The 15129-nt window shown below is 49.5% G+C and overlaps 1 protein-coding gene across 2 annotated transcripts in view; it reads left to right on the top strand.

Annotated features, from left to right (window-relative positions):
• The first annotated feature begins 206 nt into the window (after window positions 1–206).
• LOC101878841 (sodium- and chloride-dependent GABA transporter 2) overlaps window positions 207–15129 on the top strand; it is a 29651-nt gene continuing 14728 nt past the window's right edge. The window contains exons 1-6 of one of the 2 annotated variants that reach the window (XM_031044927.2): window positions 207–419; window positions 4724–4858; window positions 5647–5787; window positions 5993–6077; window positions 9452–9584; window positions 13397–13531. In XM_031044927.2, the coding sequence (XP_030900787.1) occupies window positions 212–419; window positions 4724–4858; window positions 5647–5787; window positions 5993–6077; window positions 9452–9584; window positions 13397–13531 (837 nt within the window). In that variant the 5' untranslated portion in view covers window positions 207–211. The remainder of the gene's footprint in view (window positions 420–4723; window positions 4859–5646; window positions 5788–5992; window positions 6078–9451; window positions 9585–13396; window positions 13532–15129) is intronic. The other variant, XM_005144377.3, reaches the window with a different exon arrangement.

Genomic DNA, 15129 nt, shown 5'->3' with positions numbered 1-15129 from the left:
CCAGCCCCAAGATTGCTCCCTGTACCTGCTGTGGTGGGAACTCCAGCATGGCTGAGCCACTGGGTCTTCCATGTATAGAGAGGAATGATCCAGTGTGTGTGTGTGTGCACGTGTGTGTCCTCTCCCCTCTCTTGCCTTCCATAGCCCAAATTCCTGCCTCATAGCATGGCTTCTGCTTAATGTAATGAAGGAAACTCCTTCTGAAGGTGGGATGGATTACAGAGTCCCTGGCATTGTCAGCAATGGCGAAACGGTGCCTGCATGCCCTGACATGGAAAAGGAGAAAGAGGAGGATGACCAGACCCTGGAGCGAGGGCAGTGGAACAACAAGCTGGAGTATGTCCTGTCTGTGGCTGGGGAGATCATCGGCCTGGGAAATGTTTGGCGCTTCCCCTACCTCTGCTACAAGAATGGTGGAGGTAAGTGCAGCCCTGGGGCACCTGGCATCCTCAATCCCTCTGTGGTCCCTCTTGCCTCTGCAGCATCCATGTCTGGCCCTGCCCACCACTAGCACAAGCCTCTCAGCAGCAGCCAAGTCATGAGTCTGAAGAGAGGATGCCAACCTGGTGCTGCTATCTGGGCCACAAGCAGGGGTTGTTTTGGTCTGGTGGGATGTGGGTAACCAAGCAGTGATGTCCCAAGGTCCCTGATGGTAGCTGTGTTTTCCAGCAGCGTGTGGTCCTGCTGGTGAGGTGGGTGTCCATCTGCAGGGGGAGGCAGGTAGAGTAGGGACAGGGCTCTCTGAGCAGTATGTCTCACCTAAGGCACTTCTTCCTTGAGGAGCACCAGCCACCTTGTACAAATAGGATTCCCAGTGGCATAGCAGGGAGTGAAGTGGGAGGCCACAGGCACTGATGGTGCTGTGAGGAGCTGCAGCATTTCCTGGAGGATCAGGGGCTTTCCGAGGGGCTCTCAGTTACAAGTCCTGGTCTGGTGTGTGACCATGGAAGGATGTTCCCTGTGTGCTGGAGCCGGGTGGTAGGAACAGGGCAGAGTGAAGGGTTTTTCCTCGCCTTGCAGAAGCACCGTACCCTTCCTGTCCCCCTGGCATCCACCAGAGGTGGAAGCATGTGGGAAAGGGGACACTGCCACATGGCAGGGCTGTGAGGTGTGTGGATGGATGTTCTTTATGCAGAGAAAGGGAGCGAGGCACTGCTGTTACCTCTGAGGTGGCAGAACATCGATGCTGCTCAGCAGTGACCAGTGACTGATTTCCCCACGAGGCTGCCCTGTGGCTCGGCAGTGGAGCTGGGCTCACTTTTGCTTGCTGTGGGCTTTTGCAGGTGTTTATGGCTGCCTTTTAAGGGAGAAAACTGTCTGAAAACCTGAAAGCTCAAAGCTTTGTTGGAGCTGGGCTCAGTGGCATGTGGAGAGGGGGAGCTGCTCCCCTCTCTGGTGATTAATTGCTAATTGGGCTCCTCTGGAAGGGCCAGGCAGAGGGAACATGGTGCTTGGCTGGGAGCTGATGGGGAGTGAGCACTGCTGACCCAGGGATGAAATCCCCTGGCTTGAGCTTGGGGTAGTCTCATGGGCCTCACTAAACTGCATGAAAGAGGATTAACCGCTGTTTAGCTGATTTCATGCTGTGTTTTGCTTAGTGCTTGTTTCTTTTCACCAGGTGGTTGGGCATTTTCTTTCCCCATTGAAAATGAAGGATTTTCTATATTTTCCTTTTCCATGGGGAACATTTCTTGGCTGCTTGCTGAGCTGTGCCTGCTCCCACTGTTGCCCTCTTCCTGGGCACCATCCCATCAGAGGGTGCGGGACCCAGAAATGAACCTGCAGCAAAGCCCTGTGAAGCTGCAGGAGCTTGAAGTTTTGGTCAAATATCTAATCTGGGATCCCCTTCCCATGAGGTTGGAGCAAGGAAGGGCACAGGACTGGCAGTGTGATGAGGCTGTGCTGGACTTGAGGCTCTCTGCTGCTTTGTGGAGCTCAGTCTACTCCAGCTTGGTGCTGTATTAAATCCCTTGTAATGACTCGAGCAGCTTTAAGGGCTGCCAGACATTCTGTCCCTTCGGGAAGGCTGGTCCAGGCACTTTCTTCACTGCTGCTTCAGTAATGGTGAGGGACCTTTATTTAATTTCCAGCTCTAGGTCAACCATGGCCAGCCTACAACCTTTAGCACTTGTACCAGCATTACCAACCTGCTGAAACAGAGTCATCCAGTGGGGCAGAGCTTTCTCCCTGCTCTGAACTGTGTGTAGGCAGCAGTGACAACCTCTCTCGGCTCTTGTTCTGCTTGCCTAAATATCAGGCTCTTCCCCAAAAAGGTATCTGCAAAATCTGAGTTATGCAAAGAGGGACAGAGAGTCACTTTTCCGTTCTTTAAGGGTATTTCTGTGTAACAAAGAAGAGGCAGTTCCTGACTCATTCAGCACTCGGTGTCTGATACTGAGGCCCTCTGTAGTGGAGAAAAAAGAAAAAAAGAGTTAAAAATTGTTCATTTTGCTGTTGTTTGCTCTTGCTTTCACCTTCCGTGGCGGGGTCAGGCCCTCCCTGGGCCCCTCTGATTGGGAAATACCAGGGAAGCCTGTCTGGCGGTGTGGCTCCTGCTACCGCAGCCCCTCCCCAGTGCTCCCCAACCCAGACAGATGCTAGGGCCCACCACTGCCCAGTCCCTCCCTGGGATCCCCTGGCTGCAGTTCAGTTAAACACAGACTTGTATAAGAGAGTAGTATCTCTTGGAAATAGGCTCCACTTTATGGTAACGTGATTGCATGCTAGCTGGCAGCTTGTAAAATCATAGAATGATTTGTGTTGGAAGGGATCATCCAGTTCCAACCTCCTAGTGGACACCTTCCACTAGACCAGGTTGCTCAGAGCCTCATCCAACCTGGCCTTGAACACTGCCAGGGATGGGGTAGCCACAGCTTCTCTGGGCAACCTGTGCCAGTGCCTCAGCACCCTCAAAAGTGAGGAATCTTTTCCTAACATCTAACGTAAATCTGCCCTCCTTCAGTTTAAAGCCATTCCCCTTCGTCCTGTCACTACAGGCCCTTCTGAAAAGTCCCTCTCCAGACTTCTTGTAGCCTCCTTTAGGCACTGGAAGCTGCTCTTAGATCTCCCTGGAGCCTTCTCTTCTCCAGGCTGAACAAGGCCAGCTCTCTCAGCCTGTCTTGTCCTGTCTCTAGGAGAGGTGCTCCAGCCCTCAGAGCACCTTCATGTCCCTCCTCTGGACTGGCTTGAGCAGGTCCACATCCCTGTGGTGTTGAGGACACCAGAACTGCACACAATACTCCAAGTGAGGTCTCACAAGAGCAGAGTAGAGGGGCAGGATCACTTCCCTTGACCTGCTTGTCACACTCCTTTTGATGCAGCCCAGCACACAGTTGGTTTCTGGGTTGCAAGCACACACTGCTGGGTCATGTCGAGCTTCTCGTCAACCAACACCCCCAAGTCCTTCTCTGCAGGGCTGCTCTGAATCTCTTCTCTGCCCACCCTGTATTTGTGCTTGGGATGGTGTCAATAAAACCACTTCCCCTGCTCTTTGCCCCACCAACTTCTATTTACTGGTAAAGGGAGAACATGTGGGTAGATGCTCATTGCTTCCCCAGGGCTGCCTTCAACATCCCTTCAGCTCCTGTTTGCCCACAGATTGCAGCCAAGATGCTCTCCCTGTCTTTTGCTGGTTTCATTTTTCTGCAAGAAGAGCAGAGCTGTGGCTCTGTACTTGGCTGGGATGAACAGGAGATGGGACTTCTGGCTGGTCTTTAAAGCTCCCCTTCCCTGTCCCTGTGTGCTAGCTAAGCTTTTTAATGAAACCTCTTGGCTCTCAGTCTGCTTGTGCATCAGGATTGTTATTTCTTATACACCCCCACCAACATGCCCCCAGAGCACATTAGTATCCCCCAGGCACAGAACAGGCCTGTGCAGGAAAAACATGGTTAGTGGCTGGCTGGGTTGGCACCTCTGACCCTGCATGCCCCTCTGAGCCCACTGCTGCTATCTGCTTGGGGATAGCCCTTCCACATCAGCTCCCCATCCTGCCCTGTGTCCCTGTCTTTGCAGTAGGGCTTAAGCAGCTTCAGCAGTGCATGAGTGCAGCAGGGAGCATGGACCATCTTGCAGGGCTTCTCCTGTGCTCTGCAGGGTAAAAAGCCATTACTGCATTTAACATTAGTCTGAGGTAATCAAAAGCCTGAAGTATTTTCTGTCTCTCCACTTGGTTTCTTGATAGGGCTTGAATGGGAAGGCAGCCCTGGCTACTGCCGTGATGTATATACATTACTTGCTTTTCAGTGAGCAAATAACTGAGCAAACCCACAGCCTGGGTGAAGGTGTCAGTCTTTATGTGCTCTTCAGTTCCTTGGTGTAGTCATCCATGGGCTAATCAACTTACTCAGAATAATCAATTTGAAAGGAATCACCAACATGATTAAAAGTTACAATGGCTTTACAGTAGGGTGTTCTCCTCTATTTCTATACAGCTATTGAGAACTTATTTCACTCTTTTCTGTACCAGTATCAGGCCTAGACACTTTCCTTTTCTCTCTATCTTTTCCAAATGATGAGTTTCTCATGCAATCGCATTACTCCAGGAGATGAAATGTGAGGAAAATCCATTTTTCCAGGCATCCGGCCTTCCTTCCCCTGCAGCCCCCATCCAGCTCCCATGCTGTTCCCCCTGGGAGCACCCTGCCCAGTGTCAAGTTGGAGATGGCCTGACCCTCAGTCACCCCACAGCACTTACTTTTTCTTATCTGCTCCTTGAATCTGCCAGGTGCCTTCTTCATCCCCTACCTCATCTTCCTCTTCACCTGCGGGATCCCTGTCTTCTTCCTGGAAACGGCGCTGGGCCAGTACACCAGCCAGGGAGGGGTGACTGCCTGGCGCAGGATCTGCCCCCTCTTTGAAGGTGAGTGGGGTGAGCTTGGTGGGGGGACCACCAGGGAATGAGCAGTGGTGCCTCTCCCCATGTACCCTCACACATCTGCTGCCCACCCTTGGGGAGCCCAGCATGGGAGGAACTTGAAGTATAATACCCTTTTTTTAAGTCAGTGTTCAGTCATGTTCTGGAGCTTGCAGGTGGCTTAAAACCTCAGTGCTGGAAGGTGTCAGCTGCCTTAATAAATTGTTGGCACTCAGATCCGTTTCTAACACTGCTTCAGTGCAGTCCTCCAGCCTCAAGCCACTTACTGTGGTTTCTCTGGAAGTATCAATTGCCTCCTCCCCATGTACCAAAGCTTTTGGATACTCCTCCAGCACCTCTCAGAGAAGGTGTGTGGTGTTAATGTAAAAGTTTATCAGGCAAAAGTGAAAAGGGGTGAGGAAACAGAATAGAAAGTGAATTTTGGTAGAAGAGGTGTTACTCAGCAGGTGGAGCACTATCATATGTTTCTGTCCCTTTGGATGGCTTTCAAGCATAGCCTGACCATCTCCTGCCCAGATTCCCTCCTGTTGCCATCCTTTGACCACAGAAGTCTGTGGTGGGGCAGCAGGAAGAGGGGTTCCTTGGGGCCCCTGATGCAGGATGATGGACTTTGGGGAAAGGATGATGGCTTTGGTCACCCCTTTGGCACCCATCCACCAGTGCAGTCAATGCAGAGCGTCAGATGAATGTGTTGTGTGAGCACTTCCCAAGGGGAGTCCTCTTCCCACCCCAAGGCGTGTGGGTCACCTGCGTTTGGGGCTTGCTTTCTGCAGGAATTGGCTATGCCTCCCAGGTCATTGTGGTACTGCTGAACTTCTACTACATCGTTGTCCTGGCCTGGGCCTTGTTTTATCTGTTCAGTTCATTCACCATCGACCTCCCCTGGGGCAGCTGTGATCACGAGTGGAACACAGGTGAGTGTAGATCCCCCTCTCAACCTTCCACTGGAGGTTTCTTACCCTGGGACTCCTTTTGTGCATCTTTGGAAGCATACAGAATTTGTCTGACTCAATGTCAGTGAGTGTTGATGCTGGAGACAGAAAGGGAGGTTTAATTGGTTCACCTGGTACTGCAGCCACTGCTACTTATGCTCCCTCTCTTTCTGCACCTCTCCCGAAGGGAACTGCATGGAGCTCCAGAAGGCAAACTCAACGCTCAATATGACCAGTGAAAATAGCACCTCCCCTGTCATCGAGTTCTGGGAGTAAGTAAAGGAAAGTCCTGTACCCCTCATTTCCTCTGGGACATACCTTCCCTGGGCAAGAAACAAACCCTGCAGCAGCATGTCCTATTAACCTGTCCTTGTCAGAAGAGGACACAAGAGGAAGCTGGGCAGGTCAGAGTGAAGGCTCTCAGGGGCAGTACTATCAGTCAAAGGTAACATCACTGGGCTCATGGTGTTCATCTACAGCCTTGCTGGCATGTCTCAGAGCCATCTGACTTTGTCCTTCTCTGATGCTGTATTCCTGTCCTTCTGGACCTCTTGGGCTTCCCAGTCTCACTGACCTCACTGAGGGCTAGCTGACTGTGCAAAGCCTCCCCTCACTGATGCTTCAACTCCTCTGACCCTTGATATTTCATTTATTGTCCTTCTATCCCTTACGCCTCCTCCCTTGTTCTTCATTACCAGCTCTGAACTCCCTTATACAGTTGTTTCCTCTTCAAATGTAGGTGAATTGGCTGCATGTTTCCCATCCTGAGGCTTTGTTCAGGCATTGCGTGGGTGCAAACCTCAACGAAATTAACGGCACTCCCTCAGGTTACGGTGGCCATTACGCTATGGTTTTGATTACAGCTTGTATATCTGCTGGATTATCTGTTGCTCTTGTTTTGTCTGGAGCAGTCAGCCCCATGCAGTCCTTCACATGCCTGATGGCTGCATTCAGTGTAACCCTGCTCAGGGAATGGGTGCCAAGACTATAGGTGAGAATGGGGTGAGATCTGGGTGATCCACAAAGCAGCAGCTCTGCAATGGGTTTTTTGTCTGCATGTTTTGCAACCCATAGCATGTTCAGCTGTTGAAGAGAAGACCTTAAAGCCCTGAGATACATGGCAGAAGTTTGTGCTGGTGATGCAGTAGGTGATGCGTTTCCTTTGAATCCATGGTACTGTGTCATACCAGCATGTTCCCAGGAGGCTCTGGCATGGTGGGTGGTGGCTTTTGTATGTGGGCTAGTCTTCATCTTAAAATTAGAAGAAGAGGTGACATTTTCACTTTAGAGTGACTAATATACAGCTGTTCTCAGGAGAGAAGCTCTGCAAAATGGAAATGGAGTACGAGGGTCAGCTTCACACTGAAATTTGCTTTCTCATTCTCATTATTTTCTCCCCTTCTGTTAGCTACCCTGAGGCACAGAGAAGCTTTATTTTTGGCATGAAGGCATAGGCCTATTTGCTTGGCATCCCTCATGATTCTCGGCATCTCCTGGGAGAACAGGCCCAGTTAAGCACTGAGCCCTGTCTAATAGACCGTGCAAGTAACCCCTCTGCTGCCACCATGGATTTCTCTTCTGCTTTTAGATGGATGGAATGCTCTGCCCTTGCTGCCCTCAGCAGGGCTGCTGGGTGCTGTCAGTGCAAGGAGCACACAGCACCTCCAGGGTATCTGCCACTCAGCACAGGGATGCTGTTTAGAAACCTTTTATTTTGTTAATTTTCTTTATTTCATGTGTGTTCCCTGAGCCTGCACTCACATGTGTTTAGATGGTGGCCCACCTTAGCCTGCTTTTATTGATGCTGGCTGCCGGAAAAGTTGATGCTCCCATCAGTGCTGTTCCCATCCCTGTGTTACTGGAGAATAAGCACACAGGACTGGAAACTTCCACCGTCCATTCATTCTGATGCAGCATCTGTTCTTGCCCTTCTTGGGCAAAGAGGTGGGAGGTCACTGTTCCTTGAGAAGCACTGACCTGCCAGTAGGCTCATGGCACGCTTCTGAGGTCTCTGCTGGCTGCAGTACAGGGCTCAGTTAGTTACGGTCCACAGGCACCCATTCCCCACTGGTTACAGAGTCCGTATCCTCAGAAGCAGGCAAAGAACAGCAGGACAAAATGTATCTGGAGGAACAGCCTCATTTTTCCAACCCCTCTCTGATTCCCTCAATCTGCTGCAAGGCTGTGAGGCAGGAAAGGAGGCAATGTCTTACACTGTGGTTCTTCAGGAGCACCACCTTAATTCTGGGTTAACTGCTGTGTTTTGCAGCAGGGCAGGAATTGCAGCTGGGCTCCAAGGTTCAGGGCTATGCATGTCCCTCTCTGAATCAGGCTTAGGGCTTTGGGACTGCACCATGGTGTTTCCATGCTCAGATTTGTCTGTGTAGTGTAGGAGATGGAGGAGGGAGAATCCCTACTTCTGTAAATGATGGGGAAGATTTTACATACACATGACATGGAAAGCTGTTCTATGACCAGAATGAGATCATAAGACCTTAGCCGAACAAAAGTCCATATAACCCAGGATCTTATCTCCACACTGGCTGAAAGAGGATGCCCAAGGTGGCTTCTTCTGACTGTGCAATGAGGATTATTGTGGCCTTGATTGGGTCTTAGTCATGGTATGGGATGCTATGCTGCTCTGGGTCCTGAGGTGAAATACATAGCTGCTCCTAAAGACAGAAATGCACTATAGAGAAGGGGTTGTGCAGCACTGCTTTTTGGGTGGTCCTGATGGGTTCTACATGAAAAGTGCAATGTGTCATTTGCTTTGAGGTTTGAAACATGGCAAAAATGTAGGTGAACTTTATAATGTGCATGGAAAAGTTGTGGGCAGAGCTTACGTGCCCAAGTGCCACATGTTCTTGCAGAGAGGGCAAGACAGATGAAGGGTGGGAGGAGGACAGGAGAATCAGAATCATAGACTCATAGAATCAACTAGGTTGGAAAAGACCTTTAAGATCATCATCATTACTCCAGGAATGCCAAGGTCACCACTAACCCATGGCACTGAGGGCCTCATCTACATGGTGTTTGAATACTTCCAGGGATGGAGACTGCACCACTGCCCTGGGCAGCCTGTGCCAATGCCTGAGCACCCTCTCTGTGAAGAAATGTTTCCTAATATCCAATCTAAACCTCCCCTCACACAGCTTGAGGCTGTTTGCTCTTGTCCTGTCACTGATTACTTGGGAGAAGAGACTGACCCCCACCTCACTACAACCTCCTTTCAGGTAGTTGTAGAGACCAATAAAGTCCCCCCTGAGCCTTCTCTTCTCCAAATTAAACACCCCCAGCTCCCTCAACCATTCCTCATCACAGCTGTGCTCCAGACCTTTCACCAGCTTCATTGTCCTTCTCTGGACCTGCTCCATCACCTCGATGTCTCTGTTGTAGTGAGGGACCCAGAGCTGAGCACAGGATTTGAGGTACAGCCTCACCAGTGCCCAGTACAGGGGGATGATCACTGCCCTGGCCCTTGATTCTTCTGAGGTTTACAGCTCAGACCTGAGCCTTGTTAGGAAGTCAGCTCTTCTCTCCACACTCATCAGGTGCTGTGGAGGTGTGGTGAAAACCAGTGTGGCTGGGAACATTAGTGGCCAACATCAGTAACACCAGGATGTTCCTTTGCTTCCCCCCAATGCAGGAGGAGAGTGCTAAAGATTTCTGATGGCATCCAGCACCTGGGCAGCTTGCGCTGGGAGCTGGCTCTGTGTCTCCTGTTGGCGTGGATCATTTGCTACTTCTGCATCTGGAAAGGGGTCAAGTCCACAGGCAAGGTGAGTCCTTGGTTCATATCCAGCCTCTTCCCTTGATCACAGCTGGAACACTTGACCTGCTCACCTCTTGTACATTCAGAGAGTTCCTGGGCATCTCCTGGGAGCCACCCTTTGAATAAGCTGGTAGGAGCCTGCAGGGCTCAACTTGCAGCAGGAGTGTGAGGCAGGCTCTGTGTTCAGAGCAAGAAAGGATGTGAGTGCCCAGACAACTCAGAGCACTAACTTCCAAGACGTATATCCCCACCTGGTCTCTCTTTGTGACTGGCATAGGAGATCCTGCAGTCTTTCTATTTACAGGATGGTTGCATGTTCCTTTCCCTTCCACCACACTATGAGCAAGAAGCATGTTTTTGCCTCTGTTGGCAAGTGCAGCTGGGAAATCTTCGAATTCATTAGATAGTAATGAAGGTAACTGATGGCTTCAAAGCCCTCTCTGCCCCTTCATCCTGGGGATCTTTTTTGGTTTTCACCTGTCCCAGCTCTTCCTACAGTTGCTCGTAGCAATAATGGTCTCTTTTTTTCTTTCCCCACACTGGTCACCACAGAGGTATTTCTGTGAATGCTTCTGGGAAGGGTTGGTGTGATTGCCCAGCTCCATCCCATGCTCTCTCTATTGCAGAGTGTGCCACTGTCATCTGCACTCACCTCATCACTTACTTTCTGCTACCACCTCCTCACCCATTCCCAGCCAGCTTTGTCTGGAGCCAGCAAGAACAGGTGGAACTGAAAAGGTTTAGTATGTTATCTACATGGTGTCTTTGCATGCTATGGACAGGGCATCATGTGTGATGGGGTGTAAATTTTAGCTGCATCCATTTCCATCAAGCTGATGGCATGAATGTTAGAAGTTTCTCCTGCTTCCAGAATGGTCTGGGATTATGAAACATGACAGAGAAATCAAGCAGCTTGCAGAGATGATATTTTCTGGTTTCCATGGTGTAAAATTAGAAGAAAAGAGCAACTGCTTGCTGTGGTGGCCTGGTAAAAGAAAGCAGAGGCAGTCTAATAACAGCAAATATGATACTAAGATATAGCAAACATAGTGTAGGAAGTGCTGAGAACAAAATCATTCTGTTTTAGATACAAGTTCTAGGTTAGATGCAAGCACTTTTTATAAAAAGGACTAGTAATGCTGAGATCTTTTCTTCTTGAAAACAGAAAACTTCTTGCAGTAAAGCAACAGTGTTTGTGGGTTTATTGCCCCTTTTTTTAAATTTAAGAATGGCTATGGGAATACAATCCCACTGGGGAAGAGACATACCTTAGTCCTGGGGATTTGTCTGCGGAGGGGCAAATATCATTAACTGAAATCATAGAATCACAGTAAGAATGGTCATCATAAGAATCATAGAACGATTTGGGTTGGAAAGGAACTTAAGATCACCCAGTTCCACCCCCCCTGCCATGAGCAGGGTCACCTCACACTAGACCATGTTGCCCAAGGCTCTGTTCAGCCTGGCCTTGAACACTGCCAGAGATGGAGCATTTACCACTTCCTTGGGCAACCCATTCCAGTGCCTCACCAGCCTTACAGTAAAGAATTTCCTCCTTATATCTAACCTGAACTTCCCCTGTTTAAGTTTTAACCCATTACCCCTTGTCCTATTGCTACAGTCCCTGATGAAGAGTCCCTCTCCTGCATCCTTGTAGGCCCCCTTCAGATACGCAGCCTTCTCTCCTCCAGGCTGAACAGCCTCAATTGCAGCAGCGGTTTGCATCCTCTGATGTGAGGGCTGCCTGACCCCAAGGAGCACTTGCAGATGCAGGAGGTTGTCACAGATGGAACCACTTTGCTGAGGCATGTGGATCAGATTCAAATAAAACCCTTGATATTGTTGACCAGCATGTAACAGAACAATCACACTGATCCCGGCAAGGTTCCTAGTGATGTAGTTAGTGCTAACAATGCTCGAGAAATAAAAAGATTGGGTCTAAGCCAAGCACTGAGTAATATCTCATTGGATCCAGATGTTCCTGTTGTTAGATAGAAGTTTGGCACTCTTAATCCAGCAAAATGTTCTCCAAATTCAGGCCTCTGGTCTCAGTGCAGATGTGACTGTTGAGTGAAAAGCCTTACATGCTAGTTTGTGGAGGCTGTAAGGTACATTGGACGTTACCAAAATGTGAATCCAGACCATGCCAGACAACTACCATTTTGCATGCTAAGCTCCTAAAACTGATATTGCTTAGAGATCCAGCCAAGAATGTGCAATGTGACATCCTGGAAGACTGTGCACTAGGGTTCAAAGGCAATGGGTTGTTTTTATGAGTTTTGTTTTTAATCTTGCCTTTATGATCTAAGAAAGATTGGACTTGCCTCCTGTCATTTTCTGAAAGAAGAATTTGGTTGTGTGATAAGTACAGGGATGATTGTTAAACTCACAGGACCTGCAGTTTCTTTGATTAACTGTCACTGTAGAGCTCTAAATCAGAGACTCCTTGAAAATTTGAGAGTGAAATGAATGATGGTGTTTGCCTGTGTTGAAGGATGCTGTCCCTGCATTCCTTCAGTGTTCAGAGGGATGAGGATGGATCTGCTCACACAGACATCTCCGGCAATCATGAGCTCCAGCAAGGCGCATTTTTCACCAGCTTCTGTGGCATTACCTAAGGCTGCCATGATATATAGAGCAGGGCAAATTAAATGCATAGAAAATCTGGAGCTGCAGACAGAGATGATAATCTACTAGTGTGTTTTTTCAAGGATGGGATATCTCTCAAATCCTTCTCTCCTTCCCCAGTCCAAAACTGAATCACTGAAGAGTGTGTATCTTGACTTTGGGGAGTACTCTCATTGCAGTGTCAGGTGCTTTGGATGCTTGTTCAGATGGAGTGCATTGGAGTAGATCCAGAAGAAAATCTCTTTATGAATCATCACTCAGATTATAAGGATTACCCAGAGGCAGAGTGAAAGTGGTCTTACTGCCCAGGGAAATCATACACTTGTTCCTAGTAGGACCTCCTCTAATGCAGAAACTGCTCTAGCTGTGGCAGAGCCTGCAACACCCCCAGGGATGAGGGGCTTTAGATAGATTTTGAAACAGTTCATTCTGGATGGATGGGCAGGTGTGAGAAATAGATCATTCCACATCATTACATTCTGCAGTTCCTCCAGAGATGAGCTTCAGCTCTCTGGAGCATAACTGCCAAAGCTAAGAAAAGAGCTGTAGGGTAGCATTCAGGTGAAGTGTGCTGATGCAAATCCTCACTCAGCACGTCCACACAGGAAAAACCTGAAGGAGCAACATTTCTTTTTTGGCCTAGCATGATACAAGAGACTGAACAGCTTTTTTTCAAGGTGGTCAATAAGTCTTGAAGGTGAGGGGGCAATGCAAAAGTATTAATGACATTACTTGAATTGCTGGTGAGGTTGCATGAGCCCTGGCTATCAGTTTGTGTGGGAAACACAGATGTGTTGTTGTTGTGGCACCCTTCAACAATTAGCCTCAGCAGTCCTGAAGATACCCTGGTATTCCCCAAATTGAGTTCTATATTTACCAGGAGTTGAGAGCCTGGAAGGATTAGCTGATACTGGCCTGCAGCATTCCCCCAGAGGATGTGACTCCTTTGCTATAGATGGACTATTTCAGCTCTATCAGAGTAAGTTTGCATTGCTTACGGTGGTAGGTGCTTCCTGGGTGCATTAAAATGCATTTCTTCTACCACAGGCAACAGCAGTGTGCTCAGCGAGGCAGCCTGCCCCATCCCCTGCCCATCATCCCGGCCCAGGGGTTAGTGCTGTGCTGCCAGCTCGTGGTGTGCACTCTGGCCTGTGATGCTCACTGATGTTTGTCCCTCTGTCCTCCTCTCAGGTGGTGTATTTCACGGCCACGTTTCCATACCTCATGCTGATTGTTCTCCTGATCAGGGGAGTCTCCCTTCCTGGGGCATCCCAGGGAATCCTCTTTTACCTTTATCCAGACATCAGTCGCCTTGGGGACCCACAGGTAAGGTGGAGAGGGGATCGAATGACTGAATTGTGCTTGCATGGATGCTTGTGGCTGTCCTCTCTTCCCTCCTTTTACTTTTCTCACTCTTTTTCTTCCGATTTCTTCTTTTTGTCTCCTCTTTTTCTTCTCTGTGGGCATAAGGCATGGGCTGTGATGCTGATGTGTACTCTGACTCTTGTCCTCAGACTTCACCCGTTCTGTCACTGTATTTTCTAGGCTGAGTTGAGATGAGTTGCCTAGAGTGTGGGTAGTGAGATTTAATCCTTCATCATGAGCAGTGCTTGCTGTTCCCCTCCTTTCACAGGGATACTCTCCTGCTTCAGAGGCAGAGGGTGCATGGGTACCACTGCACCGTGCCTGCAGTTTGCAGTGAAGAGCCCTGCTCTTCGCATGCTTGCTCCAGCTTCCCTGGAAGCATGCCAAGTGCATGGATGATGGGAGCTGTGGCATGCTGCAGCAGCAGCCCCTGGGACCCATCCACCCTTCTTGCCCCCTGGATTCTGTTGAGAAATTCCTGCCTGTCTGATGGGAGGATCAGCACCTGCCTGCTGCTTTTAATCTCTTAGGGACAAGTTCTTCCACGTTAAATCCTGGCTCCAGCTGAGCTGCTGTACCAGCCTTTGTGTGAAGGTGTTTCCAAAGGAGATTAAAGGGTGCCTGCCTGCCTGGAAAATAGGCCAGCAAAATCCTTTGTAACCCCATTAACACTTTCTGGTCTAACCCCAGTGCTGCCCCAGATATTAATTTTGTGAATGGGGACACAAGTGGTGTTCCCATTGTGGACAATGGGAGAACACTGTCGGGGGAATGATTCTGACTGATCCTGCCCCCCCCCCGGTGGAGGAGAGAGGATCCCTGCTCCCTGTGGGTGAGGCTAGCGGCATGTCAGGGGCTGCAGTGCATCCCTGGATCCTGCCTGTGCCAATGTGGCTCTGTCAAGTCAGTTTGACTTACGGCTTCCGATCCGGAGAGCTAAACATGAGTGTCCAGTTTCCAGCTCCAGGCGGTCTGGTTTTTATCATGGAAGGACTTGGAGTTCCTGCTCAGCTTTCTGGAAGTCCCTCTCTGGCGAAGGCTGAGCCTGAATGTGGGGTGAAAAGCCTCATTTTACAGTGGCTGCTGCTCTCTTGCTCCCTTGGTTTGCCTCTGGACAGGAGGTGGGTAGGACAGAATGCTATCTCAGTGTGAAAGTGCAGCAAGGCTTGGGAGGCTGGTGAGGACAGGTCTGTGCTTACAGTGTTTGCGGCTCCATTTGTGCTGGTGGGGTGCAAGGGACTTCTGAAATGAAATAATGTTTTCAAGTGGTGCTCATTCACTTATGAAAAGTCCTGTTGTTACTGTGTCACCCAGGGGACTGAATTACACCATTTCAGGCATGGCGTGGTTCTGCTGGTACTAGCTGTGTCCTTATTAGGTCTGACCTGGCAAACTTTCCCAATTACAGCCTGAGCTTTAGAAGCACAGCTTCCTTCCAGCCTGGAAAATGCTAATGCACTGGTGGAAAGGCAAAGTAACCCTTCAGTGTGAGAGGGTGGCTTATTCTAGCCTGGGAGAGGAAAACTTGCTCCTCCCTCCCCAACTCCATCATTCCCTGA

The sequence above is a fragment of the Melopsittacus undulatus genome, chromosome 5, assembly GCF_012275295.1.
Source record: "Melopsittacus undulatus isolate bMelUnd1 chromosome 5, bMelUnd1.mat.Z, whole genome shotgun sequence".
Taxonomy (NCBI): domain Eukaryota; kingdom Metazoa; phylum Chordata; class Aves; order Psittaciformes; family Psittaculidae; genus Melopsittacus; species Melopsittacus undulatus.
Note: the sequence above shows the minus strand (reverse complement) of the source record. Positions and strands in the feature narration are given on the sequence as shown.